Source organism: Pongo abelii, chromosome 19, assembly GCF_028885655.2.
Source record: "Pongo abelii isolate AG06213 chromosome 19, NHGRI_mPonAbe1-v2.0_pri, whole genome shotgun sequence".
In the NCBI taxonomy this organism is placed as follows: domain Eukaryota; kingdom Metazoa; phylum Chordata; class Mammalia; order Primates; family Hominidae; genus Pongo; species Pongo abelii.
The window spans coordinates 92638554-92653794 of NC_072004.2; the positions used below are offsets into that span (position 1 = coordinate 92638554).

A 15241-nucleotide genomic window follows, 5' to 3' on the forward strand; every position below is an offset into this window, starting at 1 on the left:
CAGCACTTTGGGAGGCTGAAGCGAGTGGATCAGTTGAGGTCAGAAGTTCAAGACCATCCTGGCCAGCATGGTGAAACCCCGTCTCTATTAAAAATACAAAAATCATCTGGGTGTGGTGGCACACGCTTGTAGTCCCAGCTATTCGGGAGGCTGAGGCAGGAGAATCGCTTGAACCTGGGAGGCGGAGGTTGCAGTGAGCCGAGATCGTGCCAATGCACTCCAGCCTGGCGACAGAGCAAGACTTCGTCTCAATAAAAAACAAAAAAGGAGGCCCAGCATGGTGGCTCACGCCTGTAATCCTAGAAGTTTGGGAGGCGGAGGCAGGCGGATTGCCTGAGCTCAGGATTTTGAGACCAGCCTGGGCAACACGGTGAAACCCCGTCTCTAGTAAAATACAAAAAATTAGCCGGGCGTGGAGGCGTGCGCCTGTAGTTCCAGCTATTTGGGAGGCTGAGGCAGGAGAATCGCTTGAACCTGGAGGCAGAGGTTGCAGTGAGCTGAGATCGTGCCACTGCACTCCAGCTTAGGCGACAGAGAGACTCCCTCTCTAAAAAAAAAAAAAAAACAGAGTAGAGCCAACACAGGCTGTTTGGTGGGGTTTTAAGGATTTTTAGAATGTTCTCATTTGTCTTGGTCCTTAGAGTGGGAATTGAGGGAAGCTGGCTTTTAAAAAGCTTGCATTCAGTTTTTAGTAATCTGTGACATGAAAAAAAATGATTTTCTAAGAAAGAAAATTTTAAAAGTACTCTGTAGTCATAGAAAAAGTGTCTGGATAGTTTGATGTTCCCTTGCCGTTGAAAATCAGAGCTCTTGGGCAGCCCCAGTTGTTCAAAGTGAGCCCAGCTTATGGGCAGTTGTTCAGACTGAGCCCAGCATATGGGCAGCTTGAGCTGAGTGAGTCCCAGCCGGATTCCCCTCATCCCGGCACAGCCTTCTATTTCCAGGACCCTGCACAGCTACTCTGTCAGTTGGTTTTTATTTTTCTCGCTTACAGCTTTTTGGGGTAAATATTGGACACACACCCCCTATCACACACACAAATCAGTTGCCACTTCTAAGAATCAGAAAGACCTTCAAGCGCCCCTAGAACACAGGCGAATACATTTTCCTGTTAAGGGTCTTAGAGTTGTGTCCTCAGTTTCAACTGGGATGGTGCTGACAACTCATCCCTTCCCCTCCTCTGCAGATGGGCGGCCCCTCTACGTGCTCAGGCTGGGGCAGATGGACACCAAAGGCTTGGTGAGAGCGCTCGGGGAGGAAGCCCTGCTGAGATACGTAAGTGCGCGGCTGCGAGACTCCAGGCTCCACTGTGGCGTCACTTTCTTTCTCTGCCAGTAGGATTGGGGTGTTAACCAGCCTGTTAGAACAAACATGAATTGCTTATGTAGTTAGAACTGAAAATATATTAATACCGTCTTAAAATTTCAAAAGGAGACACAGAAGTTATAAAAGTGTTTCCCACAGTGGAAGCGTCAATGAGGCAGTCAGGGTCTTCCCCGAGATGCCTGTGTAGCAGCAGTTTGAGTCTTTTCATTCACTCCCACGTGGAATTGCCCTCTCCTGGGACGCCACTCACAGCAGACCTCTTGATAGTATTCTTTCCACTGGCCCTTCCTGAACGCGAGCTCTTGGCGTCTTTCTCTAGACCATCCTGAATGCCTGCTGACTCATCATCTCGCTGACTCCAGCCAGGCCCCGCTCCGCTGCTGCCGCCATTGGCAGCTGTGCTTCCCCCTCCCAGAGAAGAAGATGGTCCTTCAAGTTAAAACAAACAGAAATTTAAAAGATGTATTTATAACCCCATTATCCTGAAATACACACTTTTGGCTTTATTTTTTATTATGTTTTTTGAGACGGAGTTTCACTCTTGTTACCCAGGCTGGAGTGCAATGGCGTGATCTTGGCTCACTGCAACCTCCGCCTCCCGGGTTCGAGTGATTCTCCTGCCTCAACCTCCTGAGTAGCTGGGACTTCAGGCGCCCGCCACCATGCCCAGCTAATTGTTTCGTATTCTTAATAGAGACAGGGTTTCACCATGTTGGTCAGGCTGGTCTCGAACTCCTGTTCTCAGGTAATCCTCCCGCCTTGGCCTCCCGAAGTGCTGGAATTACAGGCTTAAGCCACCCTGCCCAGCCGGCTTTTTTTTTTTTTTTTTGTAAAGAGACATCGTCTTACTCTGTTGCTGAGGCTGGGGTACAGTGTACAGTGTCTATTCGTGGGTGTGATCACGACTCACTGCAGCTTCAAACTCCTGTCCTCAAGCGGTCCTCCCACCCTGGCCTCCTGAGTAGCTGGGACCACAAGCACCACCACTGAGCCTGGCTCACTGTTGGCATTCCCTTGTGTATTGTGTTAGTCTGCCCCCACTGCTCTGTGTGTTTATATATCCCCACATGCACACGTTCACACATAAAGATAGGGGTGGACTTTATCTACAGGGGAAGGGTTTATTAACCTAAAGCAAAGGATCGCTTGAGCCATGCCTTACATCTGTTCTAAGGCTGCCTTTTCTCTTGGCTGGCACATGTGGTATCAGAGTGTTCTCACACTCACAGACGTTCATCTGCTGTTCCCATGCGCTTGTTCTGAAGACAGAGCCCCAGAGCCAGGCCCCTGTTCATCTGGGGATACCTCTGTGCTTCACTTTGGATAGCCGTTACCTTTGCCACACATGACAGTGTTTATTCTCTTTCAAGAGTAAAATACTTTTGTTGGTGGTGATGTGTTTAGCGCATGTGAATGTGTAAGAAAATCTCCATAGGTGACTTTTTTTGGTTTACACACTTATCTGTAATATGCTGTTAGTGTCCCTCTTCCATAGCTGGACGCGGTAGTTTTAGCCTTAAACTAATCATGGTAAATTTTCATGCCCTTTTGTATGTAGGTTCTCTCCATAAATGAAGAAGGGCTAAGGCGATGCGAAGAGAATACAAAGGTCTTTGGTCGGCCTATCAGGTAGGTGTGGGATTTTGTTTTTCCTTTCAACTTACTGAGAAAACGAATTAAATATTTCTAGTTGATTTTTGGAATTAAAATCTACTTATTATTTTCCAAGGTGCTCTAAAAGGTAGACAAGAGGTGAACATGTAATATGCCAGTGACGAGGGACAGACAGTTAGTGTTTTTTGACCCCAGGCATTGCTGTCACGTCAGCCAGAGTGGGTTGGCCTGTCTGCTTAGTCTGTGCGGGCCGCGGGAGCCCAGGGCTGCAGGTCGTTTGCTTGTTTTTGCCTCCCCTCCTCACCCAGATGACTCTGTGTTCTTAAACCAAGCTTTAAGTTACAGTAAAGAGTTCTGATTCAGAGTAAAGATTCTCTGAATCTTTAAGTTACAGTAAAGAATCTGATACAGTAAAGAGTAGTGATTCAGAGGTTGACATTGATAAGGGTGTAGATTGTTCACTGGGATGTAAGTTCCATGAGAACAGGGATTTCGAGGGCCTTTTGCTGACTGCTGTATTCTCAGCTCCTGGGACAGTGCTTGCCTCTCTCTCTGTTGAAGCATAGCCCACTGCAGTTCAGACACAATATGTGTTAAAATACCAGCTGTGTGCCCTGTTGATGGCGGGTTAGGGGGGTGGTTTAGCACGTCGAGGACAGCACACTGTGGCTTTGCTTGCCGGCTCACTGAGCATAGCTGAGAGAGCTTTCCATGCATTATCAATCAGCCTTAATTGCAGTTTCAGGCCTTGGTCCTACCACACTGATCCTCTGTGTTTTGTACAAGTAGATATAAACAGGGTTCATAGCACTATACATAGCACTATAATTTTAAAAAATTGATTTTGATGTATTTGGAAATAGCTATAAATGACCAAAAAAGAAAAAAATAAGACGCAGTTTGCTAAGTGTGTTGTGTGTTGAATGAAACACATCTCTGCACAACCTGCAGCTCATGGACCTGCCTGGTGGACTTGGAAGGGCTGAACATGCGCCACTTGTGGAGACCTGGTGTGAAAGCGCTGCTGCGGATCATCGAGGTGGTGGAGGCCAACTACCCTGAGACACTGGGCCGCCTTCTCATCCTGCGGGCGCCCAGGGTATTTCCTGTGCTCTGGACGCTGGTGGGTTGAGATGCTTTTTGCAGTAACTGTGAGCCATTTGGAAAGCAGATAACACGTGCATTCATATACACGTGTCTGTGACCTAAAGTCTTAACTTCTTAGGAAAAAAAACAATAACATGCAAAGATATAAAATTTCTCAAATTGTTTAAGAAAGGGGAAAAACAAAATGTGAGTGTCCTAATGCCATGCAAATAGACTTTACAGAAGAAGTATATAAGCTTGAATTTCCTCCCCCTACCCTCCCACTCAGAATACCACATTGTCATTTTAATCTTGGACACTCAGGCAGCAGAGAAATATGACTGCATGGTCTCCTCCTCCTCACAGGTTAGTCCGTTCATTGATGACAACACCAGAAGGAAGTTCCTCATTTATGCAGGAAATGACTACCAGGGTCCTGGAGGCCTGCTGGATTACATCGACAAAGAGATTATTCCAGATTTCCTGAGTGGGGAGTGCATGGTATGTCCTGAGGCGAGGAACTGCACATTTGGCCCCTTGTGCAGGTGGGAGAGGTCGGTGTTGATTTGCACAAATGATTTTCAGAACTTCCAGTCGTTTGGATGTTTTGTTTTTGTTTTGTTTCTTTTGGCCGCCATTTCTCTGATCCAGGGTTAAGCTAAAGAGAACCATTTAAGTAATTGTTGATACTGTACATTTCTTCATTGTTAAATACGAATGAGAATTTGTAGAATCAAATACAATTGCAGCTTGCTTGATTCACAGGCTTTGTGTGAATCAGATATTTAAACCATTTTAGAGGAGCTGTCATATTTTTTAAAATACTGTTAAAAAATTGAATCAGTTATCAAAATTTCCCACCCGCCCCTCCCCGTCCTTTTTTTTATGGAGACAGGGTCCGGCTCTGTCACCCAGGCTGGAGTGCAGTTTCGCGATCACAGCTCACTGCAGCCTGACTTCGTGGGCTCAGGTGATCCTCCCACCTCAGCCACCCAAGTAGCTGGGACTGTAGGCGTGTACCACCATACCCAGCGAATTTTTTGTAGAGACAGAGTCTCACTATTTTGCCCCAGGCTGGATGACATTTTTGGTTTTTTTTTTTTTTTCTTGAGATGGAGTCATGCTCTGTTGCACAGGCTAGAGTGCAGTGGCGCAATCTCAGCTCACTGCAGCCTCCGCCTCCTAGATTCAAGCGATTCTTCAGCCTCAGCCTCTGGAGTAACTGGGATTACAGGTGTGTGCCACTACCCACAGCTAATTGTTTTATTTTTAGTAGAGATGGGGTTTCACCATGTCGGCCAGGCTGGTCTCAAACTCCTGACCTCAAGTGACCCACCCACCTCAGCCTTCCAAAGTGCCAGGATTACAGGCATGAGCCACCACGCCTGGCCTGGATAACATTTTTAAAGTAAAAAAACGAAGGGAAGTGGTTCTCAACATATGTTTGGGGTTTTTAATATACTGAGTTGCTGGGTAATGAAGCAGAGGCCTCCACTTCTATACCCTGTACTCAGAGAAGCTCAGAACCTTGGGGTCCTTACAGGCTTCTAGCCCATGGTACACAGTTGTGCTGTGGGAGCATTATGGAAGCCAAAGCCTCTAGAAGTCCCAGTGACTTGTTCCATGGCACACGGCAGCGGCTGAACTCAGCAGGGAGTGAAGCTTCTTATCAGAAGGGCTCTCTAGTCATCCTTCATATAAAGTGACACGTTTGGAATGTGTACCCACTGGGTTTGACTCAGGTATTTAGCTAATGAATTGGACATTCAGGGGACTTTGGACTTTCTGAATGGTTAGAGACATTTAGAAAACAAATGAATTTAGCTTTCACTTCATCAGTTCCACTTAAAGGAAATTACAGGCATCATCACAGTACAGTGCAAAGAGCAAGTAAGTTACAGTAAAGGTTATAGGACCAGAATTTAGCAAGTGCCTATGAGGTTAAACCGCAGGCTCGGGTTTGTAGACACCTCTGAACTCCTTTCATGATATGAGCTAGCCATCTCGTGTTGTTGCTGCTTCCAATTATGACACGAAGAATTGAGCTGGAGTCCAAGGAGACCTGCCTCACCGTGTCGTACCTGTTTGTCACATGCCGACCTCCTTAGTGTGTTTGCGGTGCTGAGCGTCTTTGTGGTTAATTGAACTGTCCAAAAACTCGGGCCTTCTAAGACTTCTTCACCGCTCTCCTGAGCTGCTGTTGAGGCTGGTTGTTGAAAGGAGGTTGTTCCCTCCTGCTCTCTGGTGGCTGGAGGTTACTAACCAGCGGGCAGTCCGGTATTTTTCCAACACGACATCACTGCTTTGACACTTTGCACTCATGCTGTACTGCAGGCTGAAGACTGAAATGTTTATTTTCTATGTAGTTGCTTCCCAAGGCTAATAGAAGGAGGACTTCGATTTTATGAACTTTAGTGTGGAGTCATTGTATCAAGGTCAGTTAGATTTATGATATGTACGAATTCTAATTCAACTTGTTTCAGGCAAATTCAAAAGAAGTTCTTCATTAGTTTTTGGCTGGTGTTATAGACCAGTCATTTGACTTTAGACACAAAACATTATTCATTGATTCTGTATCTTGACTGTAATTCCTTATCATAAAAATAATGCCTGTGGCTATTGAGAGCAAAACTCTTTTCTTAAAGTAATGCTTTTCCTTTACAGGGCACTATAAATACCCCTAATGCTTATATGAGCCAGCTGTAGTAACTGGGGGCAGTGCCTCACGCATGATAGCAGGAATTCTGTGGTAAATCAGCTTCAACTTGTTCCCGTTTATGCAAGTAAAACACGTGTATTTAAGTGGTTTTTAAAAACATATTGCTCAGCAGTGCAGAGTGTTTTACGACCCTGCCACTGTTTTCCATTTTCTCAGCAACTTCCAGGAGTTGAGCGCAGGAGGGTGGGCTGGCTGGCGTGTCTGGGTTTTGTGGGGTTGGTTTGTGTTTGCACAGGTTTCACCGCTGTGTTTCTGCTTCCAGTGCGAAGTGCCAGAGGGCGGACTGGTCCCCAAATCTCTGTACCGGACTGCAGAGGAGCTGGAGAACGAAGACCTCAAGCTCTGGACTGAGACCATCTACCAGTCTGCAAGTGTCTTCAAAGGAGCCCCACATGAGGTACGTCCTCCGCCTTCCTGCACCTGGGCCGGCCCTTCCTCCGCAGAGAGCCTGGCCCTCGCGGGCTTCCTGGCAGCCTTTCATTCAGAACAATCCACTCGTTTTTCTGCTCTTTGTCTTTAGGCTTTTGTTGACTATCGATATTTAGTTTCAGTAAATGTCAACGTCGAAGAATGGGTCTCTCTCAGAATAGAAACTAGTTGTGCTTGATCAGAGTGCCTGGAAAGGAAATTGGATCTCTTGACCTCCATTTTACTAAAGCCACCAAACACAGAGATGGGAATAGCTAATCTTTCCTTGTTGGAGCACTTAACTCCTGAATTTGGTTTATTTCATGGTTATATTGAACAAGTTTCATGTGCTTCTTCTTTTTTTTTTTTTTTCTAGACACAGTTTCGCTCTGTTGTCCAGGCTGGAGTACAGTGGCATTTCAACTCACTGCAACCTCCGCCTTCCGGGTTCAAGCAATTCTCCTGCCTCAGCCTCCCAAGTAGCTGGGATTACAGGCACCCGCCACCACACCTGACTAATTTTTGTATTTTTAGTAGAGGCGGGGTTTCACCATGTTGGCCAGGCTGGTCTCGAACACCTGACCTCAGGTGATCCACCTGCCTTGGCCTCCCAAAGTGCTGGGATTACAGGTGTGAGCCACTGTACCTGGCCCATTTGCTACTTTTTCTTGGCTGGGTTTTGGTTATTTATAGATATCTTGGGGATTTTCCGTTTTCTGTAAGTCTAATGGAGCAAAGAGGGTGTTCCTGTATTCCTTTTTTGCTGTCACTTTTGGTAGAGAAGCAAGGGCGTTCCGTGTTCCTGTGCATGCCATATGTCTGTCCTGTAGCATCACGAGTGACCTGAAGCAGGAGGGGCCTACAGTGGAATCTCCCTTCTCAGCTAGGACAAGGTTTGTGGCCCAGAGTTGTTGGAGAGGACGGTGGCACTCTGTGCAGAGCAGGTGTCGGTGAGGATGTGGTGCTGGCTTGGGCAATGGTGCTGGCCAGGAGCTGACTGCCGCCTGCTTCCTGCCTTGGTGGCACCTGGGTCAGCCATCTGCCAGTGGCTTCTGCTGGGGTGTCTTCCTGAGTGGCTCACCTGGTGCTTGCAGGGCAGGTGGATAAGGGAATGCTGTTGCCATGGTTTGAACAAGCAGAGACAGATTTGGTGTGCCTTACTTGTAGATACATACATAGAGGAATCTCAGATTTCATGACGTCTTGAGGATTGTCTGTATTCATTTCTTACTGGGAGGGCAGGCTCCAGGGACCGAGTCCTTGTTCCTCGTTTGTTAGGCACTATCGCTCTTGTCCATGTTTCAAGAACTTGGGGTGCAGTGTGTTTCATGTGAATCGGGGGCATCTGTAGACATCCACATGGTAAAAACCTCCGTTCTGCTTTGGGTATTAAATAAAGCACAGATCCGGGATGGCGACAAACCGAAAGGAAGGCTGAAGCTGAGGCCCCCACTGTGAATGCAGGAAAGAGGTTCCGTCAGCACAGGGGGCCGAGGCCTCAGGATGGAGCTGCCTGGGGAGCCACTTTGCTGAAGAGCGGGCCGTGCCACGTGGTGCCGCCTGCTGTTCTTAGACAGGACTCTTGTACCTCACTGAATCTGCTGTGGAAGGACATTCCGAAGTGGCGTTTCAGTGGTGAGGTGGCAGTGGTGGGATTGAAGGAGCCCGGCTTGTAGAGCAGCCACGTGCTGAAGGGCACAGCAGATGGCGTGCAGTGGGCTGAGAGCGGCCGCGGGCCTGGCTCTGCTGCTTCCTTAGGTGGAGTTTTCAGTGACTGCAGAACTCTGCACAGCTGCTTTTAATTCTCACGTCCCCCACCCCCTCCCCCTCCCCGCCCCCCGCCCCCAATCTTTGAAACTAACTTTGATCGTTCCCTGCTGGGAAGCTCTGTCGGCGCTGTATAAGTTCGATTTTCAATTGGTTCTCAGCACCCGGGGGGTTGACCGCCTCAACCCCACCTCTGCTATGCCAGGGGCTCATCCCACTCACCCAGCCTCGCCACTGTTCTCTCGTGCGAGCCTCACACGGCAAGCCCGGTTCCATGCCCCTGCTTCCCCCTTGCTGGGAATGCTGTCCTCAGGCTCCCCTGCCTGCTCTTTCTTTAGCTTTCACCTTCTCCAGGGCCTTCTGTTCTCTCCAGCCCAGGGCAGTCCTCTGAACCACTCATGTACGAGCTCACAGTGTTTGGTATTTCTAAGACCTGGCCTCTTAGAGTGTGTCTGAAGATGGTGTACGGGAGATCTTGGACCTGTAGGTGCAGGTCACAAAGAACACAGAGCTTGGTGCGTGACATGTAGCAGGATCCAGCGGTTGAATGGATGGTGGTGTGTGACTCTGGGGAAAGAGATCCGCCCATACGCATTCAGCCTTTCCCTCCCCAGCTTCAGCACCTGCACCCTGGATCCCCTGGAGGGGACGGTGTGCTCGTGGATCGTGGTTGCCTGATGCTGCCTCTTTTTCAGATTCTCATTCAGATTGTGGATGCCTCGTCAGTCATCACTTGGGATTTTGACGTGTGCAAAGGGGACATTGTGTTTAACATCTATCACTCCAAGAGGTCGCCACAGCCACCCAAAAAGGACTCCCTGGGAGCCCACAGCATCACCTCTCCGGGTGGGAACAACGTGCAGCTCATAGACAAAGTCTGGCAGCTGGGCCGCGATTACAGCATGGTGGAGTCACCTCTGATCTGCAAAGAAGGAGAAAGCGTGCAGGTAAAATCACACACAGGTCAAATCGCGCATCTGTGACTCCATGCGGCTAAGTGATTCTGTCTTGAGTAGGACTCTTTGCTTCGCTCCTTGAGCAGTCCTGTGTAGCTTTTGAGGCACTGCTTGTGGAGGAGCAGCTTGCCTGGAGGAGCAGGAAGCCAAGTGGGTCTCACAGGAAGGAGTTGAGGCCTCGCAGTGGTTTTGGACAGAATCTGCGACTTTTCCCGAAAGCAGCATGTGACAGGAAGGGAAGGCATCACACGCACGGGCCCAGCTGGGCTTCAGAGGATTTCCCCCCACCAGCCTCATTTCACCGGGTTGCATTTGTCTTTTTCAAAGGAAAATCACCCTAAATAGAAGTAAGAGGGACAAGTACTTAGAGAACTATTAGCTCTCATTACCAAACCTTCTAATTTGTTTCAAATGCTTTCAGTTCCCTTTTCACATTGTGGCCGGTTATTTTGGGTGCCTGTGCTCACAGTAGCCTCGGGGCGGGGGCGTTGCTTCTGGCCTTCATAATAGATGCATCATTTTGCTGCCTTTACAGTTTTCAGGGGTGAGCCTTGTCAGTGTTTCAGTGGTCTTAGAGGCAGAGTAAAAGAATCCTTTGTCCATTTTAAAAACAATGAACAGCTAAGCTCTGTTACGGCAGTCACGAATTTCAGCGAGAATGGAGAAGGAGCTTTCCGCGGATTGGCGGCTCACTTTAGGGTGATGTGCCTTCAGCCCCGAACATGCTGGATGATTGCAGCATGTCAGAGAAAGTGAGGCCAGGTCCAGGGAAGCTGTGCTGAGCCCTCTCTCCAGCATGGGTGCCACCAGCCTGCCAGGCTCCTGCCTCCGTAGGTGGGGTGGGCTGGGGAGGCCTCGTGAGGGCCACGGACATGGAGCTTATCCCTCTGGGCTTCCCAGCACCCGGGAGTGCCCACACTCAGTAGAGGGAAGGACATTGTCAAACCTGCTTGCTGAAGCAAAATAGCAGGTTCTGAATCCCATTGAGATAGTTCCTGTAGCTACATGAAATCCTAAAGACAGTCCCCTTGGCGCTTGTCAGGCCTGTGGTAGGCCAGGGGTCGGAAGCGAGTCGCCCTCAGCTGCCACTGCCCTACTTGTTCTAGGGTTCCCATGTGACCAGGTGGCCGGGCTTCTACATCCTGCAGTGGAAATTTCACAGCATGCCCGCGTGCGCCGCCAGCAGCCTTCCCCGGGTGGACGACGTGCTCGCGTCCCTGCAGGTCTCTTCGCACAAGTGTAAAGTGATGTACTACACCGAGGTGATCGGCTCGGAGGATTTCAGGTGCGGCCACCCTCGCCACAGCAGGTGCTGTGGACAGCTCGGCATGGTTGGAGGGAGCCTGCAGTCCCGCGCCGTGTGCAGGATCAGCAGTGGCGGCGGGTGTCAGGGATGCCCGGGGGGCCAGGAGGGAGTGGCTTTGGGGTCGTTTGTTGGCATGGTGACTCCCTGCCTGTCTGCAGAGGGAGAGTGTTGGAGACAGAGCCGACTGCCTTTGCTTTAGCTCACACTGCTGTCTGCGTGCAGGCTGTGGGAAGCCGGTCCCCCTGGTGGGTTACTCATGTCCATCCCCCATGTGCAAGCACTGATGGGGATGAGAAATGAGCAGAGAGCAGGGTGGGCCACGAAGTCCAGCAGGCAGTGTGGGCAGGCAGGTGGTCGGCAGGGTGGTCCTCACGCCTCGCCCCTCCCTGTGCCATTACAGAGGTTCCATGACGAGCCTGGAGTCCAGCCACAGCGGCTTCTCGCAGCTGAGCGCCGCCACCACCTCCTCCAGCCAGTCCCACTCCAGCTCCATGATCTCCAGGTAGTGCCGCGCTGCCTGCACCTAGTGTGCAGAGGGGACGGCCGCCCCTCCTCGGACAGCCAGCTGCACCCGCCTACCCAGCGGCGACATTGTACAGACTCCTCTCACCTCTAGATAGCAAATAACTCTCAGATGGTAAACGTAGTCGTTTGATCCCAAAACTACCTTGGCAGGTAGTTTTAACTCTGATCCTAACTTAACTCAATAGCCATAGATTTTGTATACGTTGTGCACAAAATCAAACCAGAGCACAAGGGCTCTCTTGAAAGAAAAGTAGTTTCTATACCAATTAAAGGATTGACGTGGCCTCAGATATTGATGCAAAAAATTTTTCCAACGAACTCCGCATTGTCCATTAGTGAATGAATTCCTGTGACATCCTCCAGAGATGGCCCCTCCTCACCTGGGACAGAAGCTGCCAGCTCACTTACCCCACGCCGCCTCACGGCCCCCATGCCTCCCACCACAGTCGAGATGGTCTGTGGACTTAGGGCCAGCACTTGAGGTCCTTATCCTCTGAGGATTCAGAGGCTGCCTGCGGAGTACCCTGTCCCAGGGCCAGACACACCCACACCACTCACTGTCCTGCAGTGGGGCCGGGGGCTCTCGGGGACTCCTGGTGACTCCAGGAAAATGCTGCCAGCGTTAAACGTTACTTTCTCTTTCCTCCTTTTCAAATCTTTTTGATACTTTTTAGAGCAGGATTTTTCTGTATGTGAACTTGGGTGCGGGGGTTCTTCCCGTTTCCTTCTGCGCGTCGCTCCTCGCACCTGCAGTCAGCTCCCAGCCCAGTGTAGGCCATCTCCTCTGTGCCCTCTGCTGGCGCATTGTCCTCAGAGCCCAGACAGTTCCAGCCGCTAGGAGGCCGTCTTGGAACCAGCAAGTCGCATTTGCCACTTGACACTGTCCATGGGGTTTTATTAGTAGCTAAAAAGCAGCTCGCATCCACTTCAGGGTGACGTGTGGTGTGTAGGAGCCCTGCTTCTTTGTACATGGGAATTGTGGACTCATGCGTGTGTGTGTGCATGTGCTGTGTGTGTGCATGTGTGCATGACAGTGGGGGTGCTGGGGGGACAGGGTGAGTAGAAACTTAGTTTGAGTAATGAAGGAGTCTTCATAGAAGCAGATCAGAATATGGGATTTGTTTGCCTTTTACATTTTGTTTAATTCCTGATTTTAAAGCCTGCTCTATCTGGTACAGGCCCTTATTTTTTCAGCTTTTTACGGGAAAAGCAGGTTATTTGAGAATCTGTCCAGAAGTTGCATAGGGGATGGCCTCCATGATAAGGACATGCAACGCGTGTTTCTATGTGCAGCAGAGGCCGTGTTTTTCGTGCCAAACCCCACGCGGCTGTCACCTGTGTGCGTGGTAGGCATGGAAATCCTGGTTGTGCCGTCTCAGCTCCGCTGTGAAGGCACTGTGGGTGCTGCGTGACTGGAGAGCTGTGTGGAGGCCGTGTGTGCCCCGCGCAGGGATCAGGAGGGCGGGGGAGGGACCGAGCAGCCCTCTTGCCCGGTCGGGTCAGCCCTAGTGGCTGCCTGCACACTGTAGACGTCCCAGGGCCTGTGCTGTGATCACCTGCCTTTGGACCACATTTGTGTGTTTGCTCTTAGAGATCGAGCTCCTCAGTGGTACCCGAAGTGTTTGCTTCCGGAAAGTGCGGTAGGGTTCGTGGGTAGGGTTAGTAGGTAGGGCTAGTTAGGTAGGGTTAGTAGGTAGAGTTAGTAGCGCATCTGTGCTGCTTCCACCTGGTGCTTCCTTTTCCCAAATCACAAGGGCCTGAAGATGGTCCCTGCTTTCTCTTTCTTTCTCTGTGTCTCAGATGGCGATTTTGCTGACAGCTGCCAAGAAAATGCTTCACTCAACAGTCCTCATGTGCCCAGAGATGTTTATAGAACTGTTTGAATTGCAGCCATCCCCTACCCCCTCCCAGGCTGAAGATCAGTTCTTTTTAAGTTGATTCGGGAGTGGCATTCTTTTATACCCAAAGAGTTTAGTGCATCTGGAAGAGCTCAAAGCACATGACCTCACAAATGCTTACAGGGTTTCCTCCCGAGTAATCCAATCTCACTCCCCTTGTAAGGGAATTCTGGGGCAGCTATGGTTTGAGTATGCAGTTTGCATCGTGTCTCTACTTTTAGTACCTTGCCACTCTTTTAAAACGCTGCTGTCATTTCCCATTTCTTAGTACTAATGATTCTTTGATTCTCCCTCTATTATGTCTTAATTCACTTTCCTTCCTAAATTTGTTATTTGCATATCAAATTCTGTAAATGTTTTGTAAACATATTACCTCACTTGGTAATACAATACTGATAGTCTTTAAAAGATTTTTTTATTGTTATCAATAATAAATGTGAACTGTTTAAAGAAAAGAATGTCTTTTTCTTATTGTGAAACAACAGTTTCCCTTGAAGAGTTTGAGATTCTTAGGAGAATTTAGAGATTGAAGAAAGAAGAGAGCTTCTGAAGCCAGATTACTGATGCTCTAGAAGTTCAAGAAAAGCTTTAGCTCGTGTGGGAGTGTTTCACAGGTGAGTGGTCGTTCAAGAAGAGCTTTAGCTCATGTGGGATTGTTTCACAGGTGAGAGGTCCGGCCTCAGGTCACAGCCGTATGTTTGCTGAGGCAGAAGCGAACCCAGTGTTTATCCTCGTTTCTGTAAGAAGACATGATGTGGTTTTTCTTAAACGCAGCCAGATCTAACATCACTGTGATGGGGCGATCCCTGCTGTGATGTTTCTGTTGTGATAAAAAGGATTGCTTTCATCAGGCGCCTCCAAGAAAATAAAATAGGCAGGTGTGGACCTTTAGAAGCCTGGATTACGTTATCTCCACTCCCCTGCCAATCAGTGGGTCTTCAGGGGGTCATAACCCAGTGGGCAGAGCAGGCTGCTGGCTCGGTGAAGCTCAGGGCAGGCCAGAAGGCGGCTCAGGGCAGCGTGCCAGGGTGCAGAAGCCGGTGCCTCCCTAACTGGGAACCGCAGGATCATTGGGTTTCCTAGTAGTCCGTGTCTGCCCTTGGTGGGACACAGCCAAGGGGTCTGGCTGGCACCTGGGTGGGAAGCAGGGGAGACCGAGGGTGCCCTGCACGTCCATGCTGGGCCTGGGCCGTCAGTGTGTCCACAGGCAGTCAGGACCTTAGCTGTGCCGAAGTCTGATGATTTAGCCAACCTGTGATGAAAGGAAGGAAGAGGCTTTTTACCTGGATTCCCTTTATGCCCTCATATTTCTGTGTCTGTTGTCAAGTCGGACCTACTGTTTTGGCTTGGCGGTCCAGTTCTCAGGGTGGAAGCCAGAGGCAGCTTGGAAACTAAGTAAGGGTTGTAGGATGATAACCCACAGCCCGTCTCCTGACCACCTTCAGAAAGGGCCATGCTGAAATGGAGTGTCTTGAACAGCAGTGTGTTTATATTGGGCCACCAAACCATTAGTAATGCATTTGTTCTTTGTTGTTGTGGGTTTTTTGTTTTGTTTTGTTTTGTTTTGAGACAGAGTCTTGCTCTGTGCTCTGTCACCCAGGCTGGAGTGCAGTGGCACAATCTCGGCTCACTGCAA

General features: G+C 49.5%; 1 protein-coding gene across 8 annotated transcripts in view; it reads left to right on the forward strand.

Moving 5' to 3' along the window:
- SEC14L1 (SEC14 like lipid binding 1) overlaps nucleotides 1-14060 on the forward strand; it is a 76654-nt gene extending 62594 nt beyond the window's left edge. For all 8 annotated transcript variants that reach the window (XM_054535770.2, XM_054535771.2, XM_024234718.3 and 5 more), the window contains 8 exons: nucleotides 1187-1275; nucleotides 2885-2955; nucleotides 3892-4063; nucleotides 4393-4527; nucleotides 7008-7142; nucleotides 9616-9867; nucleotides 10983-11161; nucleotides 11583-14060. In XM_054535770.2, coding sequence (XP_054391745.1) covers nucleotides 1187-1275; nucleotides 2885-2955; nucleotides 3892-4063; nucleotides 4393-4527; nucleotides 7008-7142; nucleotides 9616-9867; nucleotides 10983-11161; nucleotides 11583-11688 — 1139 coding nt within the window. In that variant the 3' untranslated portion in view covers nucleotides 11689-14060. The remainder of the gene's footprint in view (nucleotides 1-1186; nucleotides 1276-2884; nucleotides 2956-3891; nucleotides 4064-4392; nucleotides 4528-7007; nucleotides 7143-9615; nucleotides 9868-10982; nucleotides 11162-11582) is intronic.
- Nucleotides 14061-15241: the final 1181 nt, after the last annotated feature.